This window comes from Argopecten irradians, unplaced genomic scaffold, assembly GCF_041381155.1.
Source record: "Argopecten irradians isolate NY unplaced genomic scaffold, Ai_NY scaffold_0359, whole genome shotgun sequence".
Taxonomy (NCBI): domain Eukaryota; kingdom Metazoa; phylum Mollusca; class Bivalvia; order Pectinida; family Pectinidae; genus Argopecten; species Argopecten irradians.
The window spans coordinates 13,757-36,139 of record NW_027187826.1 but is presented as its reverse complement, the minus strand read 5'-3'; the positions used below and the strand labels follow the sequence as shown (position 1 = coordinate 36,139).

The window sequence follows — 22,383 nt, the reverse complement described above, 5'->3', positions numbered from 1 at the left end:
GAAATTTTACAAGAAGGACTGCACGTACTTGGTGAATGTACGGGACAATAAATCAGTCCTTCCTATGGAACTTATTCGAGCAATTGAGGAAATATGTGATGTTGGTTTCATTATATGCATGTGTGCCTAAGGGTGGGGATTCGTATGAAGTGACAATGAATGGAATGGCTAGCGGACAATTTTTATTAAATGGTGTTGAAGTGAAGGGGCGTACGTGTGAGGTCACAGAAGTGGTAAAAATCGTATTTAGTAGTATCCTTTCTGCATATTCCTGCCTATATTTCGGATGATGAAATAAAAAACAAATTGTTGCAGTTAGGAGTGACTGTGCATTCTCCGATCAAACGTAGATGCTATCCGGGTACCGACATAGCGGACGGCACGCGCATCGTGAAGGTCAAACTACCCCCCGGCTTGCCATCACTTCCATATACTGTGAGAATTGAGAATGCATATTACCGAGTTGTACATAACGATCAAAAGAGAATGTGCACTATGTGTCATTCTGTGGATCATGTGTTTAGGGATTGTCCGAGTTTAAATGCTTCAAATGTAAAGGACAGGGTCACTTTGCGAGAAATTGTACGACCCCACCCTGTACTCGGTGTGGCATAGTCCGTGCTGATTGCATGTGTGACATGTCGCCTGTCAACGTTGACGAGGACATGGAGAGTTCTAGGGACAGTCATTCACGTGCTCTGTGCGAGGTATGTGGGAAATTTGAATGCCGGTGCGATGACGACACGTGCACAGGCTGTGGTCAGTTTATCTGTGTTTGTGTTGAGGAGAGTCCAGCGGTGGGGAACGATGGTGGTGTTGATGAGGTTGATGATGATGACGACGACAATAACGTCAATATGGAGGAGGGGGGAGCAGGTGATGATGATGATGACGATGATGTTGACGGCGATGACGAAGGCAGCTATGAGGAAAAATGCAAGAAGATACAGATGGCGAGAACATTTTGGTAGTAGATACTGGATGTTTAAATAATAGTGAAGAACATGGGAAGAGGGGGTTGCCAGATGTGGCAAGCCCCTCTTCCCCTCAGACGATTACTGAAACACCTCTTAAAGGGGTGTTTTGGGAGAAAAGTGAGGATTCGGTTGGGTCTGACATGGAGGACAGTTCGTTCATCCAGGTGAAAAACAGAAAAAGAAAAACAAAGCAGCAATTCATAAAATTGTCATATACAACCGATTCATCAAAGAAATCTAAACAAAAATAGGGTCCTTTTTGTGTTTTGTTTTTGTTATTTGCATGTTAAAATTTGTGTCATTCAACTGTAATGGACTAAGTGATATTTTTAAATTACAAAAAGTGTTTTCCAATTTTGAAGAAAAGAAAATAGACATTGTTTTTTTTACAAGAAACCTTTTGGACAGGCACATTTATTTATCAAGTCCGTGATAAATGGAATGGTAGTGTATTCTACTCAAATGGTAATAATGGCCGGCAAGGTGTAGCTATATTATTAAGCAGTAATTTCAAAAATACATGTAATATCGTTTCAAATTTTGGAAGTCAGGGACGATTTTTACATTTGCAATTAGAAATGGATAACAATACATTGAATTTATTTAACGTTTATGCTCCTAATGTTTTAGCTGATAAAGTTGATTTTTTTTAATTTCATAAATAATTATATTCATGATGGCAGTTATGATAACGTTATGATTGCAGGCGACTTTAACACTACTCTAGCAAAAATAGACCGGTCCGGTGCTACACACAACATTTGAATGATTTAGGTGTTAAAAGTCTGCTTGAAATAATTAATACGTATAAAGTGGTTGATCTGTGGAGAAAACGAAACAAAGAAAGTCCAACATATTCTAGAAAACAGATCAGGAATGGCAAGTTATCCCAAAGTCGTATAGACTTTTTTCTTGTATCTAAAGCATTAACGAGCTGTGTACAAAATATTTTTTACACGGACACATCTTTTAGTGACCATGGATTTGTCACCTTGTTCTTGGATATTGAAAATGTAAAAAAGGGCCCAGGTATGTGGGTACTCAATAACTCTTTTTTGTTGCAAGAAGACTATGTACTGAAAATTAAAAATATTATATCTACTGCAGAGCAGGAAGAATTATTGGAGCAGGATATCTTGGTATGGTGGGATAATTTAAAGTATCGTATTAAAAAAGTATCACAGTTGTATGGTAGAGATCGAAAAAAGTTTTTGAACGAAAGGTTTATTATGATACAAAACAAAATTAGTGACCTTTCTGCCAAGTTAGCCGGCTCCCATAACCCTGTATTGGTACAACAAATGCACGAGGTAAAGTCTGAATTAAGAGGCCCTAGAGGAAGAAAAATGTAAAGGGTCAATTTTACGGTCAAAGGCTAAGTGGGCTATAGAGAGTGATCGCAGTACGTCCTACTTTCTGCAGTTGGAAAAATATAGACAAAATTTCAATTCTATTAAGCTACTTCAAAATGTTAATGGTGAATTGTTGCACCAAACCAGTGACTTATTAGACGAGATTTATAAATTTTACAATGAACTGTATTCTTGTGTCTCTGTTGAAGCTGATGAAACCGATGATTTTTTTATGTAATATCGACAAAAAAGTCTCCTGCAAAGATAATAAGTGTTTAGCAGCTGCCGTATCAGGTGATGACGTTGAGTTAGCTTTAAAGGGTATGTCTAGTAATAAAAGTCCTGGCCAGGATGGGTTAACCGTGGAGTTTTATCGTAAGTTTTTGCCCGACTTCAAAGAATTATTTTTGCGAGTTATAGGGGAAATTCAAGAAAGGGGGGAACTGTCAAGGTCCATGAAGCTTGGGGTAATTAGTCTAATTTATAAAAAAGAGGTGATAAGTCTAATCTTAAAAATTGGAGACCTATAAGTCTTTTAAATGTCGACTATAAAATTTTAGCTCGAATAATGTCTGACCGATTGAAAAAGGTTTTACCCGTCTATTGTTTCGCCTTTTCAAAGCTGTTGCATTATGGGTCGCGATATCGCTGATAATATCAGTAATGTGCGTGACATAATAGATTTAGCTACCATGGATAATTTAGAAGGCTACATCATGAAAATAGATCAAGAAAAGGCGTTCGATCGAGTAAGCCATTCATATCTCTTCAAAGTGTTGGAGAAGTTTGGCTTTTGTAATTTTTTCATTAAGTGGATTAAAATATTTTACAATGGGATCTATAGCAGTGTGAAATGCAATGGTCATCTTACTAAATATTTCCCAATTAAGAATTCTGTAAGACAAGGCTGTCCATTGTCTGCATTACTATATGTACTTGTAGCGGAGCCCCTAGGTCAAGCTATACTTAAAAATGACATGATTAGCGGTATTTCAATTCCTATGAGTAATACGTCTGCTAAAATTTTCCAGCATGCTGATGATTCTACACTGACTCTGGCTAACAAAACTTCCATTGACCAGGCTTTTAATGTTTTTGAAAAATATGGCCGGGCTTCTGGCGCCAAAATAAATAGGGACAAGTCTGAATTATTGTGTATTGGTTGTGGACAGATGTCAGCTGCAGAATCGGACGCTTTCAATGGTCAAATTATTGCAAGAGTCTATTCTAGTACTCGGTTGTTTTTTTGGGTCCAAATGGTAACTTATGTGAATCTTTGAATTGGGAACCTAAAGTTGCATCTATACGCAATATTTTAAATATGTGGTCCCAGAGAAAATTAACTATTCAGGTTAGGGCTACTGTAATTTCTTCTCTGTTGCTGTCCAAGTGTTGGTATACATTGACAGTAGCAAGTATTCCAGATAGATATCAAATACAACTCAAAACTTTATGTTTAAATTTTTTATGGAATAATGGAGCTCACTTAGTTGGTTTTAAAACTCTTATAGGGCTCAAGTCTTAAGGTGGACTACAATATCCGGATATAGACCTCAAAATGAAGTCCTTTAGAATTAAATTTGTTTTCAGGCTTTTTTACAATTCTGATTTATCACAATGGAAAGAAACATGCAAGTACTTTCTATCTAAAAATAGGTGGTATGAATCTCGGATTGGGAGTTTTTAATTGTGTTCTTAAACTGAAGCAGCTTCAATGTGTTCCGATTTTTTTACAGAGATATGCTTTTGGCTTGGTCCGATATCTACTCTTCTATTATTTTTGAAAACGGGCCCGAGAATGTTTATTGTCAACCTATGTTTTGTAATCCACTCATAGTAAATGAAAATGGTAAAACGGTGTTTGAGAAAATATTCATAGACTCAGGTCTGATATATTTGAAGGATCTTACTTACGAAGTTGTAGAGGGTTTTCTTTCTTCCTATCCAGGCAGTGGTTGAAATAGTCCAGGAAAAATATCCGGAAATCACAAGGGAGGAAATATCCGTAAAATATCTGAGACTTCTCAGGCAGCTTCCACTTAATTTTGTAGAAACAGTTATAAACAACTGTTACATGAACACTGGTCTGACACAACCCGTTATATCACTGAAACTGAATGCTTCGGGGTCACGCACTATCCCACGACACACGCGTGACATTTACCGTGTACTCGCCAGCATGCATTTCACGGTACCCGTATATCGGTGACGTTCTGGTCGAATAGCTTCCAGGGTCAACAGGTAAATAGTATTTTTCGAGTCATACACGCACCACATTATCCGGTTGAATGCGTTGAAGTTCATTACAAAGTAGCACATAACGCGGTTTTTACTAAAAAGAAACTTCTAAAGTGCGGTATTTCAGATTCAGATGATTGTCCGGTTTGTCAGACACAGTCCGAGATATTTTTCATATGTTTCTTCATTGTCCGGAATTATCGGACTTCAAGGTTTATATGGTTGGTTTATTAGAAAATTTATTTTCCAAGGCAAGTCCCGAGAATGTGAACTCGCTGAATTATGACTGTCTTATTATTTTGGGTTTTGGCGAGAAATGGAAGTATGTAAACGGCTTCTTTGTTAATTTTATACTGAGCGTGGCAAGATTTTGTATTTTTAAGAGGAGGAACATGTTGTTGCTCGGTGAAAAGAATGTACCAATTTTACGTTTTTTCAAATTCACGGTTAAACAATTTATTAAGTATGCATTTCATCAATATAAAGCACAGGATAATGCAAGGCTCTTTATGAAGTATTTTGAAAATAATAATAAAATTGTTTCTGTAGAATTGGATGGAGTGAAAGTAAATTTGTAAAGCCGTACGGGTATAGTTTGTACTGTGATTTCATTGTTTGTACAATGTCTGTGATATTTAGCTTACTGATATATGATGTCACAACTGTGATATTTTAATATTGATATTTTATCTTGTTGATGCCTGTATTAATTTTATGTTGAATAGATTGTAGTGCTTGCAATGTGAGGAACCCCAGGGGCCCCAACCCCTGTGGCCCTATGTCTTGGAAATTAAAATCATATTTTTAAGATAAAAAAAAGGCGCTGCGTTCAGGTCGCACGGTCCGGTTAGCATCCGGCGTGGTATTTCGAAATCCCACTTACTGACATAAAACATGTTCTTTAGAATCGTTTTTTGGCAAGTATAATGTTTTTACTTTCTATACAGAAAGCCCGTACTGCGGAATTCGATTAAATATATACGCCTATAGTACTCTTTTCCGTACCATACGTGAGGATTTAGACAACAAACCCATCAGAAGGCATACAAACAACGATTACTTTCATACACATTGTATAGTCAGTTCAAATAGCATTTGATTTCTTTCACCGTCTGCCAGGCTACATCAACAGAGAACGGACATTTCCATCCCAGCAATGGTTAATTCTGATAGACGAATGGTCTCATGTTATTGGTATGACACAGGAATGACTAAACATAGCAACTTAAATTAAGATTTCTAAATGTTACTATATATGGACTTTGGCTGCTGAAAAATTCCAGCGTCTTAGGAATGACGTGATGGTAGCTAATTGATTTGGTCAATTTTGAAAGGTTCACCAGGTATGATGACAGACATACAGGATGTTTTTATTAGATATCCTCTATTGAACCGAAGTGAGAATAAGGATCTGCAATATTTATACAGAATAATGGATGAACGCGATTAATGTTTACACTTTAACTGGCGACCATATTTATCGTCAAGAAGAGATGAAGATGCCGCTAGAGGTAGGGGGTCCGGCTTTGAGGACTAAAGCCCATATATTCATGTGAGGATATTTGTTATATCAATTAAAACTTTCATGCATAAATATCCGTTATATGCTAAAAGATAACTTGAAAAACCCGAATTAAGAAGAAGTTGAATACAAAATTATCCTATCCCAAGGCGGGGAATATCGAACCCCGGCCGCCGCGGTGAGAGCTGCAGAAATCCTTTTTTTAAACTTTAAAGATAATCTTATTAAATTTTACCCCAGCAAATAGGACTCACACGGAGATTGGGCCCCTGAGACTCCTCACATTTCATTTAAAACGTTTAATTGAAAACATACAAAGCATACTTGTCAATTATCTAATCATAAGGTTTTTGAGTATATCATTCGATGTGTATAAAATTAGATATCTAAGAGAAATAAGAATTCAAATCATTTGCAATTAAATGGAAATAATCACCACCTCTCATCAATGTATTATGCTGCAGCAATATACCTTTTGATAGAGGGCGGAATCCTAACCACTAGACCACTTAGGATATAATATGCTACAATAAACATATGCACACGTGTTTAATGGTATTAATGAAAACGGATGTAGAAATGGGACTATGGTAACGGTGTAATCTGTGCGAACGAAAATCGAAGACGCACTACAAAATCAAAAGCGCTTGTATGTATCGTAAAATGAATCTCTTCTCTTTGCTTTTTTATAGCTAATAATCGTTATATAAAAAATTATCTAGAACTTAATAGTATCATTTTATATACTACGTTAGATAAAAAAACCGCAATATAAGTCATATATTGCACTCTGAGTAATTATCCTCAGTCGTAATGGAGTCTTAAATTATTAGATAATAAACATATATTTGTCTCGAAGTTTTAAAACTGATTACTGTCAGGAATTCTCACTAACAACTTGCACACATCGAAGAAAGTGTCCATAATTTGAAACAAAATAAGTACTGTATTATTTATCCTATAATGACGATATAAATAATTACTTTTTGTCATTTTAAGTCTTTGTGTCCAATCCTAGAAAGGATCCAAATCCAGTAATTTACATTTCATCAAAAAGCAGTATGCTAGTGATTGCAGTCCAATAGAATCTCCTTAATTAGTATGAAGTCAGGAAGTCCCGTAGCGGTCTAAGGGCGCTGCTTTTACTGGGACGCAGTCGTGTCCTCCCGGCCGTGAGTTACGAGATCCCTACTTCAGACAGTAAAACTTTTATTTAGAATCGTTTTTAGCAAGAATAATATTTATTTCCTTAGCAGTAAGGCCCGATGCGCTCGCGTTCGAATTAAAGATACATATCCTTCATTGATATCTCTATTCGTACCATACAGTAGGAGTTGAGACAACACCGCCATCAGAGGCTTTTCATACTAATGTATCACTTTCATACTCAATGTATTTCATTTTCAAAGCTTTTTTTCTCCATCATGCAGCTACATCAACGTGAACACAACGACTCGTTTCAATCACAGCATGGTTAATTCCCAGATAGCTATCTGTTGTTGTCTGTTTTGTGGAACAGGAATTACTAACAATACACGAAAATTAAATTCTAAATAAGTTATCTATAATATTACTTTGCTACTGAAACCGAACGTCTACAGAATACGGAGGTAGATATTTGATTGGTCAATTTGAAAGGTCAAGAGGTCGTGACTACTTACAGGATGTTATAGAGACCGCAGAACCAAATCAATTCTCTATATACGATACGTTAACGTTTGCCACTGTCCAGGTTAAATGAAGTTTTCAAGTCTGGTCACCTGTCACTAATTTTTGAAGAATGGCATCTCGCATACTTGTGGATAAAAAGAAATTAAGATTCGCCCCGTCTTGCTAAACTTTTATGTTTGGGTGCCATCTTATGTTGAATTCTGCACCAAAATTTTACCAAAATTTTCATGAAATTCCAATATTGATTACCTCCCCTGTCAGAAAAAAACACTTGACAGAATTTTAAAATTTCTTTACATATTTTACATATTTATGTATTGCCTAACCCACACATTAAACATTTGAAACTGATGCGCCCTCAATACCCAATCAGCAGGCTCAGAAACATTCACTTCTCTATGAAATCTTGTGCCCAAAAGGGGATTTCCAGGAATCTATTCTTGGTTTGATTCTGCGGTCTCTATTAGATCCTCTATGAACCGAAGTGATAATCAAAGTACTGAAAGTACTAAATGGCTCGGTCTCAATGATTGGAGGATATATTTCTAAAGTCAACATTTTTTTGGACAATAAGAAATAAAGTGTGCTAGTGTTCCTTCCAGTTTGGACTTTTGAGGATTCCTTGGACACCAAGGTGTTAAATGAGAAACACATACTAAACTCTTAGGAACCCCATTCTAATATTTCCTATGGTGTTATATGCCAAATGACTTTACAGCATCTTTAAACTTTTCCTTGTTAATTTGATGTCAATTAAAATATCCATTCTGAATTGCTATTCTCATTAAGTTCCTGGGACTAAAGTATCAGTTAACAAGTATTGTTTTGCAGCAGAGACAGACAAGAGGCATATTTTTCTATGCCAAAATGTCTTAAATATAGAATATATCAGTCCTCAAGAAGACTTATCAATATAGTCATGCCATTTCTGAATAAACTGGTCAATTGGTCTACTTTTAACAAGTTTTTGTAATTAGTCTTTTGTAAAACAGCAAGTTGATTGATATATCCAAACATGATTTAAACTAGCTCTGATAAAATATCTTAAACATCTTACAGCCATTTAAACAAGAGCTGTCGGAGAACAGCAAAGCTCGCCTATTCAGAAGAAGTTGTTGTTCAAGTATTTACTATTTAAACATGGAAGTATGACAAATTAACAGACTAAAAAAAACCTAAAGGGCCCCAAATTGGTTGTATTATCACGTTCAGCATCCATACACATTAGGAAAATAAAATCATAAACATTTATGATGACTTAAGCTTAAACAATAGACAAAATAGAAACTTGCTCAAAAACTTTAACGTGAAATATGACAAATTATCAGACTCAAAAAAACCCTAAAGGGCCCAAAATTGGTTGTATTATCACGTTCAGCATCCATACACATTAGGAAAATAAAATCAGAAACATTTATGATGACTTATAATAAGCTTAAACAATTGACGAAACAGAAGCTTGCTCAAAAACTTTAACGTGAAATGGGACGCCAACGCTGACGCCGACGCCGACGCCGGGGTGACAACATTAGCTCCCCCTATTCTTCGAATAGGCGAGCTAAAAACGTATGGTCTATTTTCATGTTAAGTATACATTACGCCAAAAAGTAATCATTCTACATTTATTACAATATCAATTGGGTATCTTGTTAGCTCGCCATAAACCATGAATTGTTTTATACACTTTTTTAACTTGAGGAAATTACAAATGATTTTTTCTACAATATTTGTATTTTCAAATCCCCATACTTCTGATGAGTATAATAAAACTGGCATTACAAGTGACTAAAATATTTTCAGTTTAAAATCAACAGGAAGGGATACATTCCTTTGTTTCTTAAAAATAGTAGACACTGATTTAATTGTTTGTTTCTTTTCTTTAAAAACGCTACCATTAATGTTAAAAAATATACATAGATATGTATACCCTTCTTATCAAAATAATTCTATATCCCATAACGTAAACTGGTGTTGTTGGGCCAATTTACGTTTTGAGAATATTACAACTTTTATCTTTCTGATATATTAGATTATAATTTCCATGTAATGCAATAATGTAATGCAATATTATTCAAATCCGTTTAACATTTGTTGTAGAACAGTGTCATCGCCATATAAAATGATAAAAGTTTGGGATACATTTCAATATTAACTGTAAATAATTTGTCAATAGTTGTCAGACAATTAACATTCTTTTTCCGCCAGATAAGATTCCAAGTCATCAAGGTATATGTTCAATGTAAATTAACAATGTAAGCTGATCTTGCAGAATTGCCTTACAACGTTATAATAAATGCAGTTGTCTCATTGCATTGGATATAATTGATTTAAGGCAGTTCATGTGGCGACCGAAAAAGGTAAAATCACCATTTTCAGAGTGATTAGAGAAGATTGATAGTCAAGGAGGGAAAATATAAGACAATCTGTGTTATGCAAATTAATATCTAATTTATTTTGAATAAAGTAAGTACGAAGATGATGATTAGTGTATTATTAACAATAATCTTAATATGTTTTCTAAAAATATTAACAACTAATGTCATATTGTGTTATAAATTTAATGTTTTATTTATTCTTTTTATTTCAAGCATGTAGATGTCATAGAAAATAAACAAATACCAAGTATATGCATATTAAAGTAAAATTCACAAATCACAACACTAATGTGTATTGTATATATGGAATGAAGATGATGATGGTAATTATTTGGATCAAAAATGTTTACAACATTAAATGTATTATATATATGGAATTTGAATATGATGATAGTAATTATTTTCATATCAAAAACTATTACAGTATTAAGCTACCACAGTTGAAAATGATTTCTTTCATTTTGTTCACACATTTTTTCTCCTGGACTGGTTCCAATTGAAATGATACTTGCATGTAGACATTCTGTAAAACACAAGAAAACAATAAACGTATTAACAGAGTAATTACCGAAAAGGCTAATATCATATAATTAAACATTTTTTTTTTATAAATAACAATACCAGTTTAGAGTAAATATTATTGAAATTTACTTTCTGTTGTTCTTTAGTCTTCCTGTTCTTTGGAGTTTTGTCCTTCATAAATTGATTGTAATACAGCAGTTGTCATATAATGTATCTGATAATGTGCACACAGAAGTATAAGTATATGCATATGCATGTGTGCATGGGCACGGTGATAAGTTTATTTTGCCGAGTAAAAAGTTCAAAGAACTAGTATTGTTCATACTCAAAGATGTAATCGCACTAAAAACAGTGATCATGTAGGCTTTTGTGTGATTGCATTTGTAAGGGGTGTATCTCTGAACGCCAACATTTTGGATTTAGCTGTAGGGTAGTTTGTTGTGACAGTGGTTATAGTCTTTTTCCTAAAGGCAGACCCAATGCCACAGGTAAATTTACCTGTAAAAGTTACCTGTGTTGATACTTATCTAAGTGTATATTGATTAATTTTCATTTCAATAAGTGTTCATATTTAATATCAGATACATATATACATAATATATGTTTCTGTTAATATCTATGAAAATATAACAATTGAATCTATGAATGAAATTAAATTAAATTCACAATGATTTTATTTCAAGAATTTTAAAGATTTCCTTGATATATCTAAAATCTCTGGTATAAATCTCATTAGATTTTCATTAGATTGATACTAAAATCAAGCAAAATTCTTTGAAACTTATTTCACATGGAAGTAACTTTACCATTCAGTAATATCAAAGAAAAAATCCAAAAAGGAATTATCCAGTTTCAACTTAGTGTAACACTAATTTGATTAAAAGTTTGAAATAATATAAGCCTTTTGCCTGTTGAAAAGTGATATATTTCCACAAGGTCTTCCATATATGTCTGTTAAGTGACCTTATATACATATATAGTACATGTACATGTAACATCTGCGTTAATAACCTACCAAAGAGTAAGTGAATTTATGTCAAATATGATTTCCAAATTTTACTTGTACTTGACTGACCTTTTTAAGTTAACAGAACTGACCTTTTTAAGTTAACAGAACATACAATATATTTTGAAAGTTGCATTAGGATGCATCATTTATCATAATTATATAATTTTCCTGCTTTCTTATCCTAAGATGGTATTTCTAGATCAGCGTGATGTTACATTATAATGTAAATGTACATGTACATTTGTATATCATTATAGCAAAAGAGCACCCAATAATTAAACTGTTGTCCGTTAACAGAGCAGTAAAATTATATATTTTTGTGCATGTTAGAAATAACATATAAATTTCTTTCCTATGGTTGAATTTCGGTCAAACATTGTTACTAGATACAAATTGGTATATGTACTATAATCTTTAAACAGAAAAAATAAGAAAACTGTTAATTTGGTATTCTGAGCACTAAAAGTTTGCAACATTTTGAGAATTACAAGACCTTCAACATATGGACTTGAAATAATTTTGCCAGTATTGCAACATTAACATCTATAATGTGTATTAAAATGAATATGGTTAGGACCCTAAGTAACAGTCTTCAATCTCATTTCATTTAGTATTTTTACATTATTAAGTGACTTCTAAAAATATTTTGTATCAAAAATACATATAGAACATTAAACCCCAATGATATATTATTACCAATGTTTATAAAACATCATAATGTGTGTTTGTATCGGCTTCAATAGATTACCAACTTAAACTGTAATCAACAGGTCAAAATTTCCGACAATATTAATTTAAACTTTTGTGACATTGTTTTTCTCCACTCATTTTCTAACCAAATACTTCACGGTGTACGTCTATGCGATAAGAGAAATCATGCGCAACTATGCACGGTCACAAGAAATGAAAGTTGGCTAAGAATGTAGCCCTACTGGAACTCCTATGTCAAAACAGAATACTGTTACATTAGAATATACACTGATCAAGAAACCTGTTTTTCTGATAAAATTGAGATATGATTTGTAAAAAAATATTTCACCTGGAACTCAAAATGCATCGTTCTTAATAATCCACATGTAGCTCCATATTAATTCTTAGCATATTAAAGCACTGATTATCTTTGATTAATAATTTACGTTGTATATAATACGGAATATATTGAAGGAATTTTTATCCAAAACCCACCAATGTTACCTATGATACTGATTGAAATACAGGTAAATCTCAAGTGACTTTACAGGTGAAAATAAAGACAGCTTATATGAAACAGTATATAATTGCCTTCCTATTGCTTCCTAAAACAACACCTACCTGTTGTTGATAAATATGTTGGCGTTAAGAGAACACCCCTTTGTAAGACTGTGCCAGGTGGTAGAGATGAGTTCCGCTCGAGTGATCACACAATGCAAGTGAGAATCGGGAGTATGTTTATGTAAGTTTTAATTACTAATCTCTGATGATTGTTGATAAAATATAACTCAGGATAATTGCTAAACATTTAACCGTTTTCTCCACGTTTGTTGTAGATTGAAACAGCTTTTTAAGTGCCGTTCTACGGAAAAATTTATGAAAAAGAAATCGGCATTTTCATCGATCTACAAATGAAGTAGTCCAAAAAAATCTCACTTCGAGTTATACGAACATTTTGTGTATGATTTTTGTCATTCGGACCAAAAATACTTCGTTAATTACGTAGTTTACTGAATACGTTATATATATTATCAGAACGTCAAGCTCCTGTAGGCCTACATGTGATGAAAGTGGCTAAAATGTTTTTAGTGACAACCTCTATACGTGCTTTAATTTTTATATATAATCTGATAATGTATACATGTGCTTATAAAATTATCGATAATTATGGATGTGGTAAATATTCATACCTTATTAACTGCCGTAAGTTGGAAGATTACGCCAGCTTGGACATTTAGAAAATGTTCATCGTCTCTCACGCGCTATTTGATCAGTTTACAAAGTTTATCCTAAATTTTCTTAGAGTTGTCTTTCTTCCATTGTGGATTTACACGTACATGTGGCATAACGCAGCCGTGATAAACAAATCTCCATTTCGTCCTGAGATTTATTTGCTCCCGAACTAATATGATTCAAATTACAAAAATCATTATTGTAAAAATTTTGATGTTTGAAGTGAAACATTGATTTCATTTTTTCCGTTGCGGGATAATTGTCACTAGTAGGGACAAAACGCGTGGGGCGAAGCGAAGCATTTTCGGGACGAAACGTCTTCATGCATTGTTAACAACATTTTCGGGACGGAAAGTCTAGATTCATTGTAAACAATTCAAGTGAAAATTTTCCAACAAAAGATCATTTGGATAGTGTATATGGTAAGGATATGAAAGCAGTTATCTACTTCTCCTATGTCAACATTACAGATACGCTTATTTCAGTAACTTTCATATTCAAAATTTGCTATTTAAAATTCCCGGTAAAATCAAAGTTGTTGAATACACTGCCGTTAGGAGCGCTAGTATCTGCGAGCAAGTTCTAAGCCAATCATATTGAGGAAATTGACTGAAAGAGAATTTTGCAACCACGATCACAATGGCGAGGTGATCCTCGCCAATAAGGATCTGCATGTTGTACAGATTGATAAACGCATTATGTTTAACCTTTTCGGCGACTTTGTCATTGATAAGATGAGATCGCATAGGAATGGATAGGCTTTGAGGACATATTGTATTTCATGTGGAATTTGTTTTCAATTAAAAAACTTTCAGCATAAAATTCGTTCATGCTTAAAATATTGAAGAAAAACAATCTAATTACTGGAATTGAATAAAAAACGGGGAATCGAACCCTGGCGGCTCGATATGAGCGCGGAATCCTAACCACTAGACTACTTAGGATATATATGCTACGATAACATACCCACACGTGTTTAATGGTATTAATGAAACGGATGTAGGAATGGCTATGGTAAACGCTGTATCTGTGAACGAAACTGAAGACGCACTACAAAATCAAAAGTGCTTGTTGTATCGTAAAATAATCTCTTTTCTTTTTTATAGCTAATAATCGTTATAAAAAAACATCTGAAACTAGATATTATAATTTTATATACCGTTAAATAAAACACAGCTCAAAATAACTCATATAATGCACTCTGAGTAATATCCTCAGTCTTAATGGTGATTTTGATAATTAGATAATAACCATATAAATGTCTCAAAGTTTTAAAAGTGATAACTGTCCAGGATTCTCACTAACAACTTGCACACATCGAAGAAAATGTCCATAATTTGAAACAAAATAAGTACTGTATTACTTACCCTAGAATGAAGATATAAAGAATTACTTTTTGTCATTATAAGTCGTTGTTTCCAATCATAGAAAGGATTCAAAACCAGTAATTTACATTTCATCAAAGAGCAGTATGGTAGTGATTGCAGTCCAATAGAATCTCCTAAATAGTATGAACTCAGGATGGCCGAGCGGTCTAAGGCGCTGCGTTCAGGTCGCAGTCGGGTCTTCCCGGCGTGGGTTCGAATCCCACTTCTGACATAAAACTTTTCTTTAGAATCGTTTTGCAAGATAATGTTTATTTCTTACAGTAAGCCGATGCGGAATTCTATTAAATACATATCCTTATTCTCTTTTCGTACCATACAGGAGGATTTGACAACAACCCATCAGAGGCTAATGCTATTGTAAGCGTATCGCACGTCTTACCACACCTGACCCAGGTTCTGGCAAGGGGTTTCGGGCCTTATAGGCATAAATACCAGATGCAAGAAACAAAGAACTCACGTGAACGTTTCTATAAGTTTATTAATTATTTATACTGTAGGTGAAAGGTGACATACATACATAATACACACACGTGCACGCCGCCCTCTTACCTAGGCCGCCGCTAGGACACATACAAATAGAAAGGGACAGCGCCCGGCTTCTTCCCAACAATGCACGCACATATTACACACACGACATGACAGTGACACAGTTTAACATGGACTCACCATTGAAGTTCAGTACAACAAGCAACCCTCACACAGAGACTACATACAACAACATCCACTGGACAGCCCCCAGCTCAACGAAGCTACTTTAGACTGCCCAGCGGTCACACGTGCGCCAGTGGTATATTGACCCAGCTGGGCCAATCACCGGCGCCGACAGATAGACACACCCACCCTCACTTACATCCAATCACACGACATCTAACGCACGACGGAAATACACACGTACAAAATGGTAGACATAGTACACAACAGACGAGCGATCCCAGCGACGACAACATATAATCATTATATTTACAGGCAAAACATTCTCACTCCTAACTCACAATCGTCCAATACAGCACACATACACACACTAGCTCCATCACATACTCTCGCGCATCCAGTAGGCCCACATCATGCATTCCATAGCGAACTTCCACACACCACCTTCCCTTTTTAGGAAAATAATCATTTTCCTATAAATAAACAAATCAAACAATCATTTAGAAAGGTGTATTGGCCAGGAAGGACCCCATTATATTCAAAATTTACTTTAACAATAACAATTCAACAATAGAAATTAACAATTAACATTATGTAAATCGGTTATAAAACAATTTTACCAACAAAAAAATATTTATTCACCCTCAAGGTTCCAGTTAGATATGTATGTATATCTCTACCCACAGCGTATGTATATCAATATCAAAAAGTATATTAATATCAAAAATATAAAACAATTAACTGGCCAATACTATATAACAATTAATCATTCAACAACATAAATCAACAACAGATCAATCAAACGAAAAAATGTCATTTAACAGTCTAATGCCACATGTCGTCGACATACTTGAGGAGATCCTCATCAGGCAATGGAGTCCTCTTAACAGGTATCTGGACGGAGCCTGGGGAGATGTAGCGACGGTTCATCAGTCTCTCCTCACGAATATACAGCCCTGGGGCTTCGGTATTTGGAGTGTGATGGACCTTCCTGAGGTGCCGGCAAACCTGGTTCTTCCGAATGTGCGCGAACCGACAGCTCGGGCACCAGTATTTCACCACTGTACGAGCGTGTATTTCTACCCAATGCCGAAGCATTCCATAGTAGGCTCGGAAAAACGTATTTCCACACTGGGGCACAGGACAAGTCATTCCCCCCTCCACCCAAACAGGTTTATCTATTAAAATATCCTTGACCTCCGCTTCCGTCACAGTAACCTCCAACACGTCGGCGTGATTTGACATCTGTAATAATTTAATAAATAACCTTTCTATACAGACCGAGGTCTTCTGGTTCCAATCATTTCTACTAACTGTATAATCAATGACACTTTAATATTAATAAAACAATGAAGTACAAGATAACAAGATAATTTCCTACCCTCAGGTAACAGCCTTCTTAGAATTTTCATCTGCTACTAATTGGTTGCCTATTATATATAATATATATAATTACGGCATAATTAGTAATACTGTTTGTACAACTACTGCACATATATCCACTTTTTTTTTTTTTTTTTTTTTCTATTTTTCACTTACAGTTTACAGGTGCACAACATAAAACAACAGACAATACCAGACAACACACAAGGTCTCTATGTGGGGCTATATAGAACTTTAGGGCGGATCTCACGGCCGAAACGACTAAATGTCTTCACTGGAGTATGAGGGGGAGAATTGTTTACTCCACCAATGTCACGGTCACTGTCAAGGTCATGGCCAAAGTCGTCAAATTTGTCAAGGTCATCGTCTTGGCTGACCTGGGGAGATTCAGATATAGCATCTTCTTTCTCCTCCCAAGCCAAAGGAATGTGATCCCCCTCATAGGGTTTTAAGTGATCGACATGAACAGGTGACGTACGAGCGCTGGGTTTAAGCTGTATGATGTATGTCAATGAAGACTGCTTTTCCACTATTTTGTAAGGACCCGCCCACCCCTTTCCTAACTTACATGAAAGTGCTGGGGGATACCACCTCCAAACAAAATCCCCAACCTCATAAACTCGAGGTTTAAGTCCCTGGTCAAAATAATTTTTCTGACGCTCTGCAGATTCCTGTAGGTGCTTAGCTACAAAATCAAACGTTGTACACATACTATGTCTAAGCCAATTCACATATAGATTGGGACATACAGGATGTGGTTCAGGGGAGGGAACTCCCATGACTATATCTAATGGACAGTTTGTTTCTCTACCTAACATGACTAAGTTCGGACTACAGCCTGTACTTCTCTGAGCTGTTGCTCGGTATGCCATAAGGACATACGGTAAATGATCATCCCAGTCGTCATACTCAGCCTTCACATAAGCACTTAGCATTTGGATAAGGGTACGGTTAAACCGTTCTACTAGACCATTTTGTTGGGGTCTGAAACCACAAGTTCTCTTTTTTTCTATACCCAATCTCTGACATAGAAGGGAAAATAAATGACCTTCAAACTCTGCACCCCGATCAGTTAGAATCTCAAATGGCACCCCGAATCTGCTAATAAATTCAGAACATAGCTTGTCAGCCACTGTAATAGCTGTATGATTTGGAAGGGCATATGCTTCAACCCACTTTGAAAAATAATCACACACCACCATTATACAGCAGTTACCATTGTTTGTTACAGGAATACCACTTAAGATGTCTATGGAGATCCTATCAAGTGGACGGGATACCTGATCTTGTGTGGGATGTAATGGGGCCTTTCCCATACCTGGACCGGGTTTACGCTGTGCACAAATATTGCATTTTCTGCACCATCTCCTCACATCATCAGACAGGCCAGGCCAATAGAACCTTCTCCGTATCTGTGACAGAGTTTTATCTTTACCTAAATGCCCTGCAGTGGGACTGTCATGAAGTTGATACAAGATCTGCTCTCTAACACAAGCAGGGGCGACAACTCTGTATAGACTATTACCATCTTGCCCTTTATCTACCACATATAACAACTCATCCTCTAGTAAGGAAATTCTATCCCACATTTGACAAAATAAGCGCACCTCGTAAGAAAAACCAAGCATTTCATCTCGTTTTGGTTTAGTTGACCTATCAGCCTTAAGTTGTTTAAACTTAGCAATATTTGGGTCCCTAGCTTGTTCAGCCTTCAGCTTCACAACTCCCCATGTATCTAACCAATTTGAGAAAAGTTGCTGGCTCTCCATTTCAGACATATTTGTTTCGTCTACTGAGGAGACAACATGAACAGAAGAAGTTACACAGTCGGGACACTCTGTTCTACCACACTGTTTCCTAGGCCTACGTGATAACCCGTCAGCATTTCCATGCTGAGAACCTGGACGATGCTGGATTTCATAATCATACATGTCTACAACACTAATCCACCTAGCCAACAGCCCTTCTGGCTCCTTAAAGTTTTTTAACCATGTTAAGGATGCATGATCCGTACGGATGATGAAATGGGTACCTGCGATATAATGCCTAAAATGTTTCAAAAAGGTAACAACGGCTAGTAGCTCTCTACGAGTGGTACAATAGTTCTGCTGGGACCTACTGAGAGTTTTACTGGCGTACCCGATGACCCTTTCCTCCCCCTTCTGAATTTGACTAAGGGTACAACCCATACCAAAATTGCTAGCATCACAATCTAAAATAAATGTGCCTGAACTTTGGGGATATGACAGAATCGGACTTGACACTAACAGATCTTTGAGGGTCTCAAATGCATGTTGACATTTCTCGTCCCATGAAAACACCTTCCCCTTTCTAGTTAACATTGTTAAGGGAGCTGAGATTTCAGAAAACAACGGAATATGCTTCCTGTAATAACCCGCTAAGCCCAAAAAACTGCGAATTTCGGTTGATGATGCAGGTTGGGGCCAATCTTTGACCGCTTTCACCTTCTCAGGGTCACAGCTTATACCAGCTTCTGACACTCTATGGCCTAGATACGATACCCGAGTTTGAAATAAAGTACACTTCTTCGGTTTTAATTTCAGGTTGGCTGTACGCAGACACTCAAAAACACATCTCAAGTTAGACATAGCAGATTCGAATGAAGCACCGAAACAAATAACATCATCGAGATAGCAAGGACACTTGGACCACTGTAATCCTCCTAAACCAACTGCATTAACCTTGAAAAAGTAGATGGGGCGTTGCATAGACCAAATGGCATTACATTAAACTCATACAAGCCCTTATGGGTGGCAAAAGCTGTTTTAGATTTACTACCCTCCTCCATACTGCACTGCCAATACCCGCTAGCCAGATCTAGGGTTGAAAACCACTTCATACCCGACAAAGTTTCTATCGCCTCATCTATCTTAGGAAGCGGATAAGCATCCTTCCTAGTTACTGAGTTCAACTTCCTATAGTCAATACAAAAGCGTACGGAACCATCCTTTTTAGAACACAACACAACTGGAGCAGACCATGGACTAGAACTGGGTTTTATAACACCTTTCTCTAACATACTATCCAACTCCTTCTCTACAACTTCCTTCTGTGCAGGAGATATCCTTCTAGGAGGTATTTTAATGGGGTAAAAATCCTGGGTATCAATACTATGCTCTACCAGTTTAGTGTTCCCTAAAGTTCCTTCAGGACCAGCAAATATATCCTTAAATTCATGTAATAAGTCCCTAACCTCTGATTTCTGATCTGTGCTAAGTTCATCAGAAGTTCTATCCAAAACATCCTGTAAATGTGCAGAAAGACACGAACCTGTCTCTACCTTTTCCTCAACAACCTCATGTACTTGATCAACAGAGTGAACATTACCAACAAAAGTATTGCCCTGTATCTTAATATCCTGTGAAGTCAAATTCAAAACTGACAGAGTTACCTCCCTTCCCTTCTGGGGTGATATCAAAGTCTTAGCCAACAAAAGGCCCTGATTGTACACTAACTTGGTAGGTTCAACAATGCCTAGTTCACCTTCTATATCTCCATCCACATAACCCGCAAAATAACACTCAGAGTTCTTGGGAATAGATACTGTGTTAGACACTCTAATGCGTGCACACTGACTAACAGACTCTGCATTTAGATTCACTGTACGACCTCCTAACTGTAGGGTATTGTCACCAAAATTCAAATTTCCTTTATGGCTAGTTAAGAAATCTATCCCTAGGATACCCTGTAAACTTTGGAGTGTAGCAACAACTGTTTCCTGTACAAAGCTCTGACTCCCTATACTAAATGTGAAATCTGCTTTCCCAAAAACTATCAGGTTACTACCCGAGGCGGTTGACAACTTAAGGTTACAACTTTTTAACTCAGGCTTGTGCCTTCCCCTCAACTTGTTATATATCTCCACATCTAACAAAGTTACCGAGGAACCCGAGTCTACTAGTAAACTAAGATTTGAACTACCTATTCCCACACTAGCAAACAAACTCGGCTGAATGGTATTCAACACAACAATGGGCCCTTCACCCTCAGAAATAGGAGCTGGTACTCTGGCCCCGAGACCAGCTCTGTCTAGTTTAAACCTTGCTTCGGCTCACCACCCTTTTTAGCACAATCATAGGACAAATGCCCTAACTCTCCACAAACATAACAATGTCTCTGTGATACAGGTACACCACTAGGGTTCTTAGATCTAGCCTGCTGATTCCTACCCCTGGAATTCAACTTCCTATTTAACTTTTGGAACTGTTCTAAAATCAATGACGCTAAGTCTGGCTCTGTACTAACCTCACTAGGTTTAACAGCCTCATTTGACACTGCCTGTACAAATGCTGGGGCTTCTGGATTTAAATCCCTAGGTTTCCGTACAGGAATTGAACCTACATGCCTCGCACTAAATGACTCATACTCGATAGCAGAACTTACAGCTTGATCTAGAGTTTTAACATGGGAGAACTGAACATGCCTACCGACGTCATAGTTATTCAAACCATCAATAAATTGATCCACTAAATCACCTTCTAACAACTCAAGTTGCCTATGAGGGTAAGCCTTACGGGCAGCTAATCTCAACGCTTCCCCGTAAACAACTAGACTTTCCCCTTCTTTCCTATGTCTATTTCTAAATTCCGACTTATAGGCAGCTTCCCTACCTGGAGGATCGAACCGATTTATCATCACCTCTTTCACCCTCCCAAAACTGGACATCTCTGACGGCCTTAACTCTGAAAGTACCCTCTGGGCAGACCCCCTTAAACACATAGTAATTTGTTGAGCCTTGTCTACATCTGTCCACCCATTCCAATTAGAAATTTGCTCAAAATGAATCAGAAAATCTTGGAAATTAGTTGTACCGTCATACGTTTGGGGTTCCTTTTCTTTCCTTTTTGTTCCCACGGATAAATTGCCTAAATTTACAGATGGCAAGTGCTTTACTGAGGGTAGCTGGGGTTAGCTTCTATCAAAAGATTTGGATGGGCAGCAGTTGTACTTGTCACACTACTCACAGGGACAACATTCACGTTGCTGGCACTAGAGTAAATTGTGGCAAATCCTGAGGTTGATACAGATAGAGAAAATGTAGGGCAACATGGAACCTCCCTATAAGCCAATGACTCTGAAACTAGACTATCTCTACACTCCACACCCGCATTAACTATTGGAGTTGAGTACATTTCAGGTCTTACACCTTCCTCAAAAGATTCATCCCTATAAATACCGGGAACTTGAAAAGGGTCAGAAACCACGTGCTCTGTGTTTACGCTAGCCCTATGCCTAATCGGGGCCTCAACTGACATTTGACCTTGAGTAGGAAATGACACGCTATGTAACCGTAAACCACGCCCACGCCCAATACCTACAGGTAACCTACCTCCAGAAGTCTGAACAGGGAA

The 22,383-nt window shown here is 36.5% G+C and overlaps 1 protein-coding gene and 1 non-coding gene across 2 annotated transcripts; both read left to right on the top strand.

Annotated features, from left to right (window-relative positions):
• Positions 1–155: 155 nt before the first annotated feature.
• LOC138312525 (uncharacterized) lies at positions 156–971 on the top strand. The gene is made up of 2 exons (XM_069253363.1): positions 156–233; positions 525–971. The coding sequence occupies exons 1-2, from the start codon at positions 156–158 to the stop codon at positions 969–971; spliced, it is 525 nt and encodes a 174-aa protein (XP_069109464.1).
• A 14,133-nt stretch (positions 972–15,104) lies between these two features.
• Positions 15,105–15,188, top strand: Trnal-cag (transfer RNA leucine (anticodon CAG)). The gene has a single exon. It is a non-coding gene; the product is annotated as a tRNA-Leu (tRNA).
• The last annotated feature ends 7,195 nt before the right edge of the window (positions 15,189–22,383 follow it).